General features: G+C 23.9%; 1 protein-coding gene across 1 annotated transcript; it reads left to right on the top strand.

The window, feature by feature from the left end:
* Window positions 1–13367: 13367 nt before the first annotated feature.
* On the top strand, window positions 13368–14045 carry LOC145841462 (14-3-3 protein beta/alpha-like). The gene has a single exon (XM_082948826.1). It carries the CDS (start codon window positions 13368–13370, stop codon window positions 14043–14045), a length of 678 nt encoding a protein of 225 aa, XP_082804952.1.
* Window positions 14046–14973: the final 928 nt, after the last annotated feature.

The following is a 14973-nucleotide window of genomic DNA, read 5'->3' as shown; positions in this document are numbered from 1 at the left end:
ATGGAATTATTTAACTTAAGTTTAGATTTCACGTAGCTATAAAACTTTTTTAAATTTGGGTTTTTGCAGAATTTGTTTTCATATTCAAAGTTGTATTTTTTAACAGCTAATTGATATTCTTTAGACTTGTTTTTGTATTTTATCAAAAGTGATTTATTTGTCTTACTTTTTTTGTATAGATTCGCTTTTTCTTTTAATAACTTTTTAATATGAGATGGATATTTTTTACTTTTGTTATTTTTAGAAAAAATTGGAACAAAACGTTTGATTGAGATTTGGATTGAGCTGATGAATTGATCGTAGAAATGCTGGAGATTTTCTGAATTTTTAAATAAAGAGGTCCAATTAATTTTTGACAGGAAATCATTGATGCTTTCAAAATCTGCTTTTTTATAGTCATATGAGACTTCTTTAGCAATAGGTACTATTTTATTTTCAATTTTAATTTTTAGTGAAAGCAAGTTATGGTCACAAGTGTTTGTTAATGGAAAATTAGTTGAGTGTGATATGATTCTATCTAGACCAAAATGATTGCAAATTATGAGATCAAGAATGTTACCATTCTTATGGGTTGGATTTTCAATTACTTGGGTTAAAAAATTGTCTGTACAAAAATTAAGAAAACACTCATGGGGTTTATTGAAATCTGTGCTAGGAATCCTCCAATCTATATTTGGCATATTAAAATCACCAAGAACATAAAAAGAACACTCTTTTGGAAAAACCATTTTAATCATTTTGATTACATTTTGAACAGTCAGTGCGCATCTAGCAGACAGTGGAGGAAGGTAGACACAACAAAATCTTAATTTCATCTTTTTAAAAATTACATCTACACATAGGTATTCAAAATTGATGTTGCTAGTAGAGATAGAATCGTTTTTAACTTTAATAACTTTAAGCGAATTTTTGAAAAGGATAGCAACACCTCCACCCCTACTAGACCTATCACTTCGGTAAATGTTATAGTTAAAAGGACACACTGTGGCATCGTTGACCTTATTAGTCAACCATGTTTCAGTCAAAAAAAATAAATCAATGTTATTCAAATTTATATAGTTCTCTAAAATATAAAATTTATTTAAAACAGATCTTATATTAGTGTAACAAACTTTTAAATAGTTGTTGTTACAATTTATATAGGAAAACTTGTTAGTGTTAAAATTAATCCTATCACTTAATAAGTTTATACCCGTTGACTCACGATTTCCTCCACTAATCCCAGATGTCCTGGGAGCGGTAACGAAAGGGCTGTTTTGTCAGTTCAACTATCTTGTTATTCCTTATAACATATTTTATGTCCAATTTATTCTCATCAGCGATGGCTTGCTTTATTTTAACTTCTTTTCTCAATTTTCTGAAAGCTTCAATTTCCAAGAGAGTTCTGTCAGGGTTGATGTAGACTTTTGATTCAATTTCACCATTAAACATTTTCAAATCTCTCAGTCTTAACAGTCTGTGTTTGGATGCTAAATTATTTAATTTGACTATAATTGGTCTGATTTTGTTAGCTGCAATTTTACCAACTCGATAAAGTGACTTAAATTCTTCTTTTTTCATTTTATTTTCTCCTAATACTTGTTGAATTATTTTTAGATCATTTTTGCAACTTTCTAGTGCATTATGAGTTGGATTTTTACTTTCTGGAATGTTAAATATTATTACATTTAAAGCCTTCTTTTCTTTCAGTTTTTGTTCATTTTCAGCATCTATTTTTTCTGCTACTAAATTTAATTTGGTACTAATGTTTGTGATAAATTCTGTTGGTTCACTTTTCTGCATAGCATCAGCATATTTGGAGAATTTAGCTTCAAACTTGTTAAATTTAGAAGAAAAATCAGACTTAAATTCTGAGAAACTTTTTTGTAATTCTGTAATTCTATTTTCTATATTGTCTATTCTCTTACTGCTGGATTCATTTTTTTGAATCTGATCAATGTTATTTTCAATAATTCTACTTTTTTCATTATAATCTTTCTTCAATTTAAGCATCTCAGCTTGAAAACAACTAAATTCATTGTCCTTCTTGCTTCCAATGGCAATCAGTTTTTCTTTCAGCTGTTTCCCAATTTTGGAGGACTCAACTAATGCTTTAATTTCAGCTTCAATAGACATTTACTTTTTTATATTACAAAACCTTTCTTATTCAATATTTGAACGTAATATATATAATTATAACTTAATATAACTTAATATATATTAAGGCATTTTAAAATTTTTAAGAAGTTTAAAGCAAGATGAAGGTCTTTTGTACTTTCAACTTTTTGAAGTTTTCTAGAGTTTAAAAAAAAAAGAATCTAAAGAAATAAGATACGACTAATAATCAAAGTACATTAATTATTTTTATATTAAGATAATCGAAACCAATGTATCTAAATTAAATTTGTTTTTATTCTTGACAATTATATTGCTATTGAACTAGCTAATTTAATTACTAAGTTTACTAATTTTGATAACAAAAAACAAAGAATTTAAAAAAATAGTATAATGTAAAAACCTGAAAATTCACTTAATTCACAATAGATTAAATGTTTTGTACTTTTGCGATACGATTTGAAGAAGTGTTTTTAGCAACTTATTTAGACAGTAATACAGATTAGGTTACGTTATAAATAAATCTAGCATCCAGCTATAAATTGAATATTAAAGTAATTCATGAGTTTATTTTACTACCTTCTGTTAGTTGTTTTTTCTAAATATAGTTTTCTGTATTGGACAAGACGTTGAAATGTATTCGTGGTATTTTACTCGATAGCCGAAAAGTGTTTTCACCACGTCAAAAATTTTGAATGCTAATTTTATTTCAGGCAATAAACAAAATCTTATGTGTAACAATCTATGTTAAAACCTTAAATTTAATTTTTCAAGAAATTGATTTCTAAGTGATAACTTTTTATGATTAGGAAAAGCTTTTTTGTTCAAAAGTTATAATGTGGTTTATGATTTAATATCTAAGAAACAAATTTTATTTTGTAATTACTATATAATTGCAAACCTTTCTAGAACTTTTAGCTTTTTATTGGTCCTAGCATGAAAAATAGAATAGTCTAAAAAAATTTATTAGTATACAGTTTAAATTAACCAAATTTAAAAACCCATATTAGTTGTTAAAATCTTACTTATTATATTCCATTTTGATAAGTCATGTAAATCAAAAATTTTTTAATTTGTCTTTTATTTACATATGACTGAAACAAGTTAAACATGTATAGAACATAAGACTAGTTTACATTTTATTTCTAATATAAGTTATCATTTTTACTCACATTTAGATCAAAATGTTAAACAAAATTATACATTTATTAACATTATATCTTTTTTTTCAATTTAAATACAATTATGTCAAAAGTGTTAAAGTTTTATATTTAAGTTGTTGATAATAATCTATGTCAAATTATTGTTGTAAATTACTTTTATATAAAACTAATTATATTCAAAATTAAAGTATTTTTATTCATGTTTACTTATAATTGTAAAACTAATCAAATTATTATTTAAACAGATTACACATAAGTTCACCTAATAAACTTTACTAATTTTAATTTATTGCAAAACTTCGGATTATTTTAAGCATATTTTAGTTGACACATATCCTTTTTAAAAAGATAATTTTGTGAAATTTGGAAAAAGAGTACTAAAATCAGAAATCAATTTCTTTGTGATTTTTTAATCTAAATTCAAATATATTTAATTATTTCTTTATCGTGACTATTTGAAGACTTTAATTTAATTAAAAATTAAACTGAGAATAAATGTTTTATTTATTAACATAGAGAACGTAAATTAAATTACGTATGTATTATATTGTCGTAGATACAAGCAAAAATTTAATATATTAAGTTATAGTTTTGAAAAAGTAGAACATCGCAGTAAAATGTTTGAAAGTTTGTTAAATTTTAACACTAAATAAAAGTTCAAGCTTACTTTCTAAAATACGTTTGAGTAGCACTAAAAGCAGTAATTTTTTTTAGTTACAACTCTTAAATACATTTTTACTAATATCTTATTCGACCGTGAGTTTTAAGAATTGGATCTTTAAAATTTAAATTCAGGCAAGGAATTGTTAATTTGACTTTTATATAAACATATCATTTTGTAATCATTATTAATCAAACAAAATAAACAAACTTAATTTATAATTTAATGCTAGAAACTTTGTTGTTAAATAAATTTTGTCTGTTTAATTTTTCTAAGTAATAAGCTACTAGTATTTTTTATTTTATTATACTAAAAATATCTAAAATCTAACAATTCCGTTTAAGTAACTTAACTGTTATAATCTGCGTGTTGAACGATTCCTAGAATGTATTATCGTATTCAATCATACTAAACACAGTCAAAATGAGTTTGTTAATCTAAACATAACATTAAGTTGCAGCAAAACAAAAACAACCTGTATGTTGTATAAAGATTTTTTTTTATTAAACGAGTTATAGAAATATTATTTCTAAATATTATATTAAGAGCAATAACTTTTCTATATGATTCAATTATCTAGCATTGTTTATAAATACTGAGAAGTTTTGAAAAAGAACGTAATAGTTCTCTAAACTTTAACTTAAAATGTTTTCTATAATAAAATAGATTACTAGATGTTGGCTAGATTGTTGATTAACTTACATTTTTCGTAAATGTTAAATATTTTTTTTCTTTAAAGATTCTTCATATTTAATAATGCTACAAAATTAACAAAAACTATGTAACAGTAAAAAAACACGCAAACAAATAAAAAAAAATAATATATCTGTTGTTTTATACTTGATTTACATTAAATACTATATTAATACTAAGTAAACTTGAAATACCAAAAAAGCTGAATATTTCTATAATTTATTAAAAAAGCATTATTGATAAATAAAAGTTCAATAGAAAAACTTAAACAATTATAAATTTAAACTTTTCAAATTTCTAAATCAACGTAAATTGTTGATATTAGACATAGTTTTAGTTATTATGTTTTGTTTAAAGTTGATCTTGTACGAATTGTTATAATTTAATCTTTCTATTGACAAGTTACCGCTATTAAGTATGTTTTTCAAAAAGAAAAAATATTTTTTATTGCAGATTTATACAATTTTCCAAGTAAAATTACTGAAACAATTTTTTTTAGGTAAAACTTACAATAGACTTTAGTGAGATAAACCAGTTTTTCATTAAAAAAGTTTTTGTAAAAGATTTGAATTTAAATGTCAAATATTGACGAGTCGCGTGTAGTTTATTTAATTTTTGAGGTAACTTAACTGAGCTGAGTTGAAATAAACTAGAATTTACAGATACTATTACTGACAACTATTCTAAAAAGACATGAAGTATCTTAGACAATGATTAAATACTGCATACTTTTTTCTTTTAGCTTCAATATAAAAATAACCTTTTATTAACTAATGTTAAACTTCGGATATAAATGCATTAATCTAGAAATTTTAAATTTTCAATGTTCCTATTATATGGTTTATAGGATTCGTTTCAATTAATTAATTATAGGGATAGTTCTAAGATTCTCATTGAAATGGTAATTTTATCACTATTTTGCTATAACAAAACGTTTAAGCTAAGCAACTTAGTTTATTTAAAAAAGGTTTCCATAATAAAAACTTAGATTAGTCGGTTTGCATATAAGAAAACTTATCAATAAAAAATAAAAAATTTAAGTACAGAAATATAGCAGTTTGCATTTCAATATGTACCAACATTTTTTTAAAACTGTACACGAAGGCTAACTAATCCCAATTGTTTATTTCATCTTTCAGTTCTTTTAGTTTACTGTTAGCTTCGTCTTTTATATATTCTGGCAACTTCAGTAACCCAGATAAACCTTTTTCGTAGGCTTCAATAGCAATAGAACGAGCTTTATCAACTGAACTTGTAAAATGAAAAAGAAAGTATGAGTAAAACGACGCAACATCAATTGCAACTGGATGTGCTGCATTGAGATTTTTATTTACTTACTTAAATGCTTTCTCGATAAGACTCGATGCTTCATTCAGTTCTAGTTCTCTATCATCTTGTGATACAACAAAAGTTTTATTTTCATGTTGAACAGCTTGAAAAGATTTGTAATCAGCAACAGCCTCGATATTGGTGTCTCTTTTAACCCAATAACTATTTAACAACTCAATAGCCTGATCAGATATCCTGTTTATTTCTGATCTTGCTTTCTGATTTACTTCTCTCTGTAGTTTTTCATCTACTTTCGAGTCATTACAGAAAACAAAGGAACTTTCATATGGAAGTTTAAGGCTTTAATAGCAGCAAAACATCATATGTCTTTCGTCAAAATTAAGAGGTGTGCCCATTTTTATTACTTCCTTCATGTAGCTAATTACATTATTATAACGACTATTTTCATAAAACATTTCAGCATAAGAAACTAATTGACTTCTACCAAACTATGACTTTTTGAAATTATACCTAAAAATGTAGTTATTTTAGAATTTGAATACAAATTTATCATATAAAGAATGATATCAATTTAAAATGAGCTTAACTTTATTTTATTAGTAAGCTTAAGTATTTCAATGTTAAATTAAATGACTATTTTAATAATATACAGTTTAAGCTTAAATCTATTCAAAAACACCTAAACTTTTCTATAAACGTACTTATACTTTATTAACTAATCAGAGTTCAATAAATGCAACGATTAGCAATCAGGATCAAAACTATTAACAACATATATTGTTTTGACAATAGTTTTAAAATGAGTTTTTGATAAAAATTTAATTAATAGAACTAAATATTAGCAAAAAAAGGGTAAACATTTTAATAGAAAGTGGTGAAACCATCACATGGTCTAAAAGACAGCAACATATTTTATCACGATTTTTAAATTTGCTATGCTTTTCTCATTCAGTCGTAATTAAATTTTATAAATGATTCTGTTGTGTTTGTTAATTAGACTAGAAAACTAATTTAAAATGCAGTTTTAACAAATGCAGAAATGAAAATAATAAACATAGTATTTTATTGAAATTAGTACAACAAAATTTATAGCTTGTACCTTTTTTTCGCATAAATATAGTGTATTAGTTTGATTAAGTTAAGTTTGATTGTAACGCTAAACTGCTTTTTTTGTTATGGTCTATAAATAATACTTTAAAGACTTAGTGTAGTTTGTTTTGCTATTATTTAAAGAACAAATTTCACAGTATATTTTGTATTTAAGACTTAACTGTTGTGTATAAATTTAAATAAAAAAATATTTTGTTGTTACAACTTTTATTTAATAATTTAAAAACTTTATAAGATAAATAAGAAAAAAAAAATTGTCACTACAACTTATTTAGATTTAATTAAAACAGTAAAAAAACAGCTTAATTAATTGAAAATTTTCTTAGGAAAATTATAAGTTGAAAACCTGTTTTAATATGTTCTGGAAAAGTATAATTTAAATAGTAGAAAAACAGATGTTTAGTGAGATTTGTCATTATAATGATTTGTGTATGGTTATGATTTAAAAAGTTTGTGTTTCAAATTAACTTTCTTTAATGTTTAATACTAATGTAGATACAGCACTTAGTTAGAAAACAAATAAAATTCAATATAAAAGTGCAATTAAATACTTTTTAGTAGTACTGTTTAACGGTTTAATATAAAATATTGTAATAAAATTAAATAAAATATTAGAGAAAAAATAATGTTTATAAATCTTATAACTAAATTAAGATTAACTTTCAAAATATATCGTAAAATAAAACTACTAAAATACTAAATTTTAAAATTCTCAAGTTCAAACTGATTTTTTATATATTTAGACTTTTAGTTTTTATTTTTATTTTTCATTCTATACTAACTGATTAAAATCTTGTTTTTATATAAAGGGTTTTTATTTACTTTATATTAAAAATAAAGAATTATAAACAAATTTAAGAAAAAAAATAGTTTGTTCTACTTTGATATTCTACAAAAATGAATTCCTACTTAATGATGGTTACTTAAAAAATTATGAAGCTCTAGTTTTAGAATTCTAATTAAAAAATTAGCAAATGATGCAATATAATATCTTAGTTTAAGAATTTTCTTTTTTCTGTTTACTTCAAGACTTTGAAACAAACATGTCAAAGATTTTTAAAATTAATGTGCTTTCAGTAAATATTTCAGAACTTAGTTTGTTAAAAATATACATGTTTGATCAGATTACAATATGAACATATTACAATATGTCAAATTCAATTTAAAATATTTGTATATTTGAAAACATCTGCAATATTTAGTTCTGATATTGTTGCTAACAAGAGTAGTTGTAAAAACTGTTAGCAATATGACTGACTATATACTCTGGTTAAAAAATATGAACGGTATGGGTAAACAAAAATAACACCTATAACTTAGATGTTGCAATGAGCATTTAGTCCTATAGGTGCTGAAGTCTGCGACCTACTTGGACTTTGCTTTATTTGATCTATTTACTGTGAATAGTTTATTACCTTTTGGCTGATAGCGTGACGATAGGCCTAGCCGTTTTAAATAGATCTAAATTTGAAAATGAATGAGCAACAAAAAGAATTATGAGCATATCTAAGTCCCACAGTGTTAAAATTTCTAAGCTTCAACCAAAAGTTATTGTTAACATATTCATTTACTGTTTTTTATTACATTCAAATATTTACAGAAAAATGGTATATTAAAAAAATGGGTTACAAAATAATTGCTTCTTTTTTCATAAAGACCTAATATTTAATGTCAAATAAACAACTAAACGTTTTTTATATTTATAAACATTTATAAATAGTCTAAATGATTTTTTTATTAAAGAAACCATTTAGACTGTAACTTATATATTTTTTTTAAATTATTTCATACAGTTTTTTATTACCATTGCTTAATGGTTAATCAAAATGTTTTTTTAACAACTAGATAAATACTAATTAAATTTTGTAACTATTGAATAAAAGTTTGAAATAAAACATAAAAGTTTTTATTATGTTTACTACTAAGAAATCATTATGCATATACGTAAAGATTTTAAAACTAATGTGTTATACATAATTCTAAAATACAAAAATATCAAAGTATTACTCAGTGACAAACAAAACATTATATATGTTACTTATTTACATTTAGATTTAAATAGGTTTTACATTACAAAAGAATAAGCCTCAAAATATAGACCTACTTCATTTGAGTTAGCAGGAAAAATAAACTTACTCATCTTTTTATAAATAACTATAATTTTTCAATACTAAACTTTGAAGTTTAACACTAAAATTAAAATAGATAGACTAAAGTTTTTTATTAAAAAGTTTAATACAAAAATTAACCAAATTAATTAACATAACGCAATTAGTGGTATTTAAAGACACCTGTTTAATTAGATAAACATCAAAAATAAGTAACTTAGTAAAAACATACAACTTAGTTGAAGTCAACAAACAAAATTTTAAAAAATATTCAAAATAACATAACAATAAGAAAAAAGATAAAGTTTTTTTTTATTTTGACACACTAGATTTTTTAGAAGGTTTCTTTGGATTTTAAATTAGATCCTATGCACACCAACTAACAAAGATGCTCATATTTTAAGCGATTGTTTATTTAATATTTAACGAGATAAAATTTAGTTAATGCACAATTTTCTAATATTATTGTTTCTACGTGTAATATCTAAATGTGTACAGACGTACTTAAAACAATATGTTACATAAATTAAAAAAGTTACTGTTATGTATACTTTTTGATTTTTGAAACAATGTTTTTTCGGCAAAATAAGTTAATTTTTATGCGTTGCATACTAATATAAACAGTTGGTGTTTTTTGGAATTACCTATTTAATACAAATTAGATTAAGAAATGGTAACTTATTAGGTTTGTAAATTTTTAATCATAACAGTTCAAATTCAACCAGAAAAAAAAATTGCCACACACTCAGACTATGAATTTTTAAAGAACTCAAATTTCAGGCCAATTTAGTCATTTTTCAGTCTTTGCTTGAATTGCTCTTTGTATGCTAAAATATCAGGCTAGTTTTGGTCACTCAGACTAACTTTTTGCTTCAAAGAGTGGTAAATTAAACTCATGATGTATGTTTTGTTCAATGCACAGTGTTTGTTTGAATTAAAATATATTTTATTTTAAGTCTTGCAGCTGATATAATTTAAACTATTTATATTAATTGTATACATATAAGTGTGAACAATTAGTGTTTCGAAAAAATCCCGGAAAGTCTTGGAATTTGACAATTTATACTTCTAAAATCTGGAAAAGCCTTAAGTATGAGAATTATCGAAAAAACCTGGAATTTTAAACAATTTTTACATTTTAAGTAACCGAATTTCGATCTGACACAATAATCTACCATAAAAATATATTTTATTTAAAAACAAATTAAAAGTAGCTTTACAGTATCTTGTAAATGTTTCAATATTATTTAAGATATTTTTTTTACCTTTAACTTAAACTTATACTAACAATAGAAGCAAAAAGTTGTATTTTTAAAAACTTTATATTGGTGCATTGCCCCTTTGATTTTAAAATTTCATTACCTATTGTTTGTTGTGCTTTGTATTGGAACGGCACCTAGAAATTTTTCTGAAATGTCAAAATTAGGAAAACCACCTGTAATAAAAATTCTAAAATGAGCAATATCTGTTGTATTATATCTCTCATCTTAACATACTGATTTTGTTAATAAAGTCGTAATTTGGGTTATGCTGCTAAATAATCTTCAGAAATTTAATTTATTCTAAACACGACTTCTTGTTGATATTAAAGAAATAAACAAAATTATTTTATAAAAGCCAACACCATTTATTCAAATAAGTTTTCAACCCTAAACGGTATCTTTTTTAGTAATTACTTTTCCTACTTTATAACTTGCCTCAACAGTTTTTTCTGATCAGTCTGTAGCTACCGAAAAAATCATGTGCGTTGATAAAGCTGACTTAAGCGATTTTTTTCGTTTCTCGCAATAACTCCAAACTAACGTCTTGTAGTTCTTATTGCTTGTCTTATAATTCACAATTTGCTCTTTTTAAATGCAGTATTTTTATAGCAAATAAAGAATTGCTATAATGCTCAAAAAAAATAGGTTTTTCTAATTCACTAATAGCTTAATATTTTTTTATACATTTGTTAAAAATTATTAAAATCTTAGTTGTCCATTCAAGATAAATTATGATAGTTTTTTTAGTTATATAATTTATTTATTGTTAATATACTTCAATATTCGTTATTTTGTGAACTTTATTGTAAACAGGGTTGCCAAACATGCAGACTAGTTTAATAATTTCAAAAACTCAGACTTAAAGCTGTTTAAGAAATGTTTATAAAACTCAGGTGTATCTGAAACTCTTATTTCAAACACTTTCTATAAATCTTTGAGCTCTCAGAATAGTTTTTATGATAGTAGTGTAGTTTATTAATTGTATTTTTTTTTTGTCTATTTACATATTGTGCTTTTTTATCATAATGATATTTTAGTTATGTATTTATGCTTGTGTAACAAAAAGTTTTAAGCTATTTTAAATATTAATAATTCAGACATTTTTGCTCTTAAGGTGGCAACCGTGTAAAAGACTAATTAATTACTAATAAAGTATTTTAATAAAGTATTCAAGCATTAATTATGTTAAAAAATTGATTTAGCTCATTTACAGTAACAATAGGTATTAAATTTATTTAACTAACTAATTACTGAATTTTTAAAAGAGTGCAAACTATTCAAGACGCAAAAATTATTTTCAAAAGCTAACATTTTTTTAAATGTAAAAAGGTGGTTCATAATATAAAAATGTATAATAGTGACCCATAAATGTTTTTCAAGCTCGGTTTTTATAGAGAGTTAGATTGCGAGTAAACTAATAAAACTAACTTATTAAGTTTAATTCATTAAGTTTTTAAGAAAGTCTAATTTTTAGACTTATGTGTATTAAATAATATAAATTCTATTTCAATAGATATTTATATATTAAATAGACATTCTATGTGTAGCTAAAAGTCATTTTAAGTAAAAAAGTATATAAAAATAAAACTAATTCTACTGTGACCAAAACTAAAACCAAAAGATTATTTAAATATCACTAAAACTAAAACTGTGGCCCGCGAAGATTTTGAAAACTTAAAACTTGGCCCGTGAGCACCAACTGCCTACCGACCCCTGTTCTAAACGAACCGACAAAAAATCATATGTTTATTTAAATAAATTTCAAATTATATTGTTGTTTTATAATTATAAATTTATAAACAATGTTGAGTAATTTATATATAGTTTTCGCTATTTAATAATTTAAAAGTAATTTCTAAATAATGATGATTACGTAAAACAATTTCCGACGAATTAACTTTTTAATACATGAACTGACTTTATTTTAATAATACGTAAATTTTCAAAAGTCAACTTTTATTAGCATAATGCAATAAAATTTGTTTAAAAAATTTTTCGAATAAATCTGTGCTGTTTAGTGCTACTTAAACTTATTTAATATATAAACATACAACTTAATTTAGGTATCAAAATGACATACTTTTAAGCATTTAAATACTATGATCTACTTTTGCAGAAGTCCAACATAATATATTTTACTTTTGCTTGCATCTTCCATCATGTAAAAAGTATTTCGCTTCAAACTATGTGTCTTTAATTTTTTATTTAGCTTAGCTTAAATAATTAAAAAAATATCATGTTAGCGTTGAAAAAACTCATTTATTAACTATTACTGAAAAGCTTCAGTTAAAATATTTATTCAATGTAAAGTATAAAATACAAATTATCAAAAACTTTTTTATATTTTATATTCCTTTAATAATATCTCGTTAAACTTTATTTGTCTTAATTTTTTTTCTTACTCCATATATCAATTTTAAAGTTTCTTTTGTGAACGTAATGTTATAAAATTATTTTCGTCACTAATTTTTAGCCAGATTACCAGTGGTTAACTATGATGAACTACTATGTATAGAGTAGTACAACACTCAATTTAAGTTTAAATTAAGTAAGAGTCGTAAAACTAATCTTAAATATTTAAAAACCTTAATAATAAATTATTAAGCTTATATGCTATTATGGCTAGAATGATATGGCTATTTAAATAGTTGTGAAATATTCAAATCTCAATGTATGTACTATAAAATATTAGTAATGTATTCTTTTTATACTATACTAAACTTATCAAATAAAAAAATGTTATTTATCTACCTCTAGTTTGTAAATACTTTTTAAATTAACGTCAAACAATTTTACTTAGAACAATTTATAAGACCTATTCGACAATTGATTTTATAAAACATGTCGTAATTCTACTATTTACTGAAACAAAAATAAGTGTTAGATAACCCTCTTGTTTTCTATAAAAATTCAAATGTTACGAGTAGAAACGTTTGATATATAACAACTATAATAGATATTAATATTTTACAGCTTAAATTTCAAAATGTCTCATATTGATAGAAGTGAATTCGTGTCTCTTTCTAAAATTTGTTACGGTAATAGTTGTTATGAGGATGTAATTAGCTACATGAAGGAAGTAATTAAAATGGGAACACCACTTAACTCTAAAGAAAGATATATCATATTCCACAGTTACAGTCAGCTAATACTACCATATATTAATTTCATTATTTTCTGTGATGATTCAAGTGTAGATGCAAAACTACAGAGGGAAATAAATCAGAAAGCTCAATCAGAAATAAACAGAATTTGCGATGAAGCTATTGAATTGTTAGATAGTTATTGGATTAAAAGAGACACCAATATCGAGGCTGTTGCAGATTACAAATATCTTAAAGCATATTATTTACAGTATGCAGCTGTTACTACATCAGGACACGTGAGGAACTCAGCAATTAGTAAAGCAATGAAGTTATATGAGGAAGCATATGAAAATGCAAGTAAAAATCTTAGTCCTGCCCATCCACTTGTAATTTTGATAGCATTAAACCTAAGTAATCCTCCTTTTTATTTTAATATACCAGTTTCTGTTGCTATTGCTACTGAAGCCTTCGACAAAGGTTTGCTTCATCTACAAGAAATACCTGAAGAGTTGAAGTTTCGTGCTAATCAATTGTTAGCTGTTTTAAAAGAAAAAATCTGTGACTTGAAACAGCAATGAAGTTTTTGGTTTCTGTTTGATGTACAAGAACTTTTGTATCATTTTGTTTTTATTGATTTAGTATAATACTTTTGTTGTTTGGTTTCGTCTATATTAACTTGTTTAATAAATGAAATTGGTTAAATATGTCTTTTATTTTTGATAAATTAAGCATATGTTTTTTATTGTGTAAGAAATCTTTAACAAGATACATAAATAGCTGCGTGTCAATTAAAGTAAAAATTTTATAACTAATATGTTAGATCAAATTAGTCCTTATCACAACCATTAACTTCTGAAGGTCAAAATTCTAAAGTTTGACTGTCATTACTAATTTATTAATCTAATTTTCTCGATGAAGTTCTATGTTGTTGTTTTGACACGCAGTTTAAGTTTAAAGTTACTTTTGGCCATTTTATTTAACGATCATATATCAATATGTATATATTTAAGTAAATTAAAGCTAGTTATTAAAGTTTGACTTAAATATCCTATGAGCCTACAATGCACCTAGAAATTTGTTTGATTTTTTTATAGTAACAATAATGTTTATAAAATTCAAAATTTACATCAGTATTTTAAAACAATAAATTGAATTAAAATGAATATACTATAGTATAACTTAAACCATTAGCAAAAAAAAAGTTTCCATTTTAAAATGATAACGTTTAAAGCTGGAGTATATATTTCTTTGAATTAAAATTTTATATAGATTATATTATTTCAAGGAAAATGTTATAAAATTTTCTAATTTTACAAACAGTATAAACAACTTTTTTTCGATAAAACTCATGTTTAGTCTCAGTCCTAATCAATAACAAGTTATGAAATTTAGAATCATACATATGAATTTTCAATGTTAAACCTGAAACAACAGAAGTGTAATTAGCTAAAGCTGTTTTCAGCTCTGAAAATGCAAATGATGAAAATCTGGCTTATTACTGAACTA

The sequence above is a fragment of the Thalia democratica genome, chromosome 1 (genome assembly GCF_965202585.1).
Source record: "Thalia democratica chromosome 1, ktThaDemo2.hap1.1, whole genome shotgun sequence".
Taxonomy (NCBI): domain Eukaryota; kingdom Metazoa; phylum Chordata; class Thaliacea; order Salpida; family Salpidae; genus Thalia; species Thalia democratica.
This window is presented reverse-complemented; position numbering and strand designations above follow the sequence as displayed.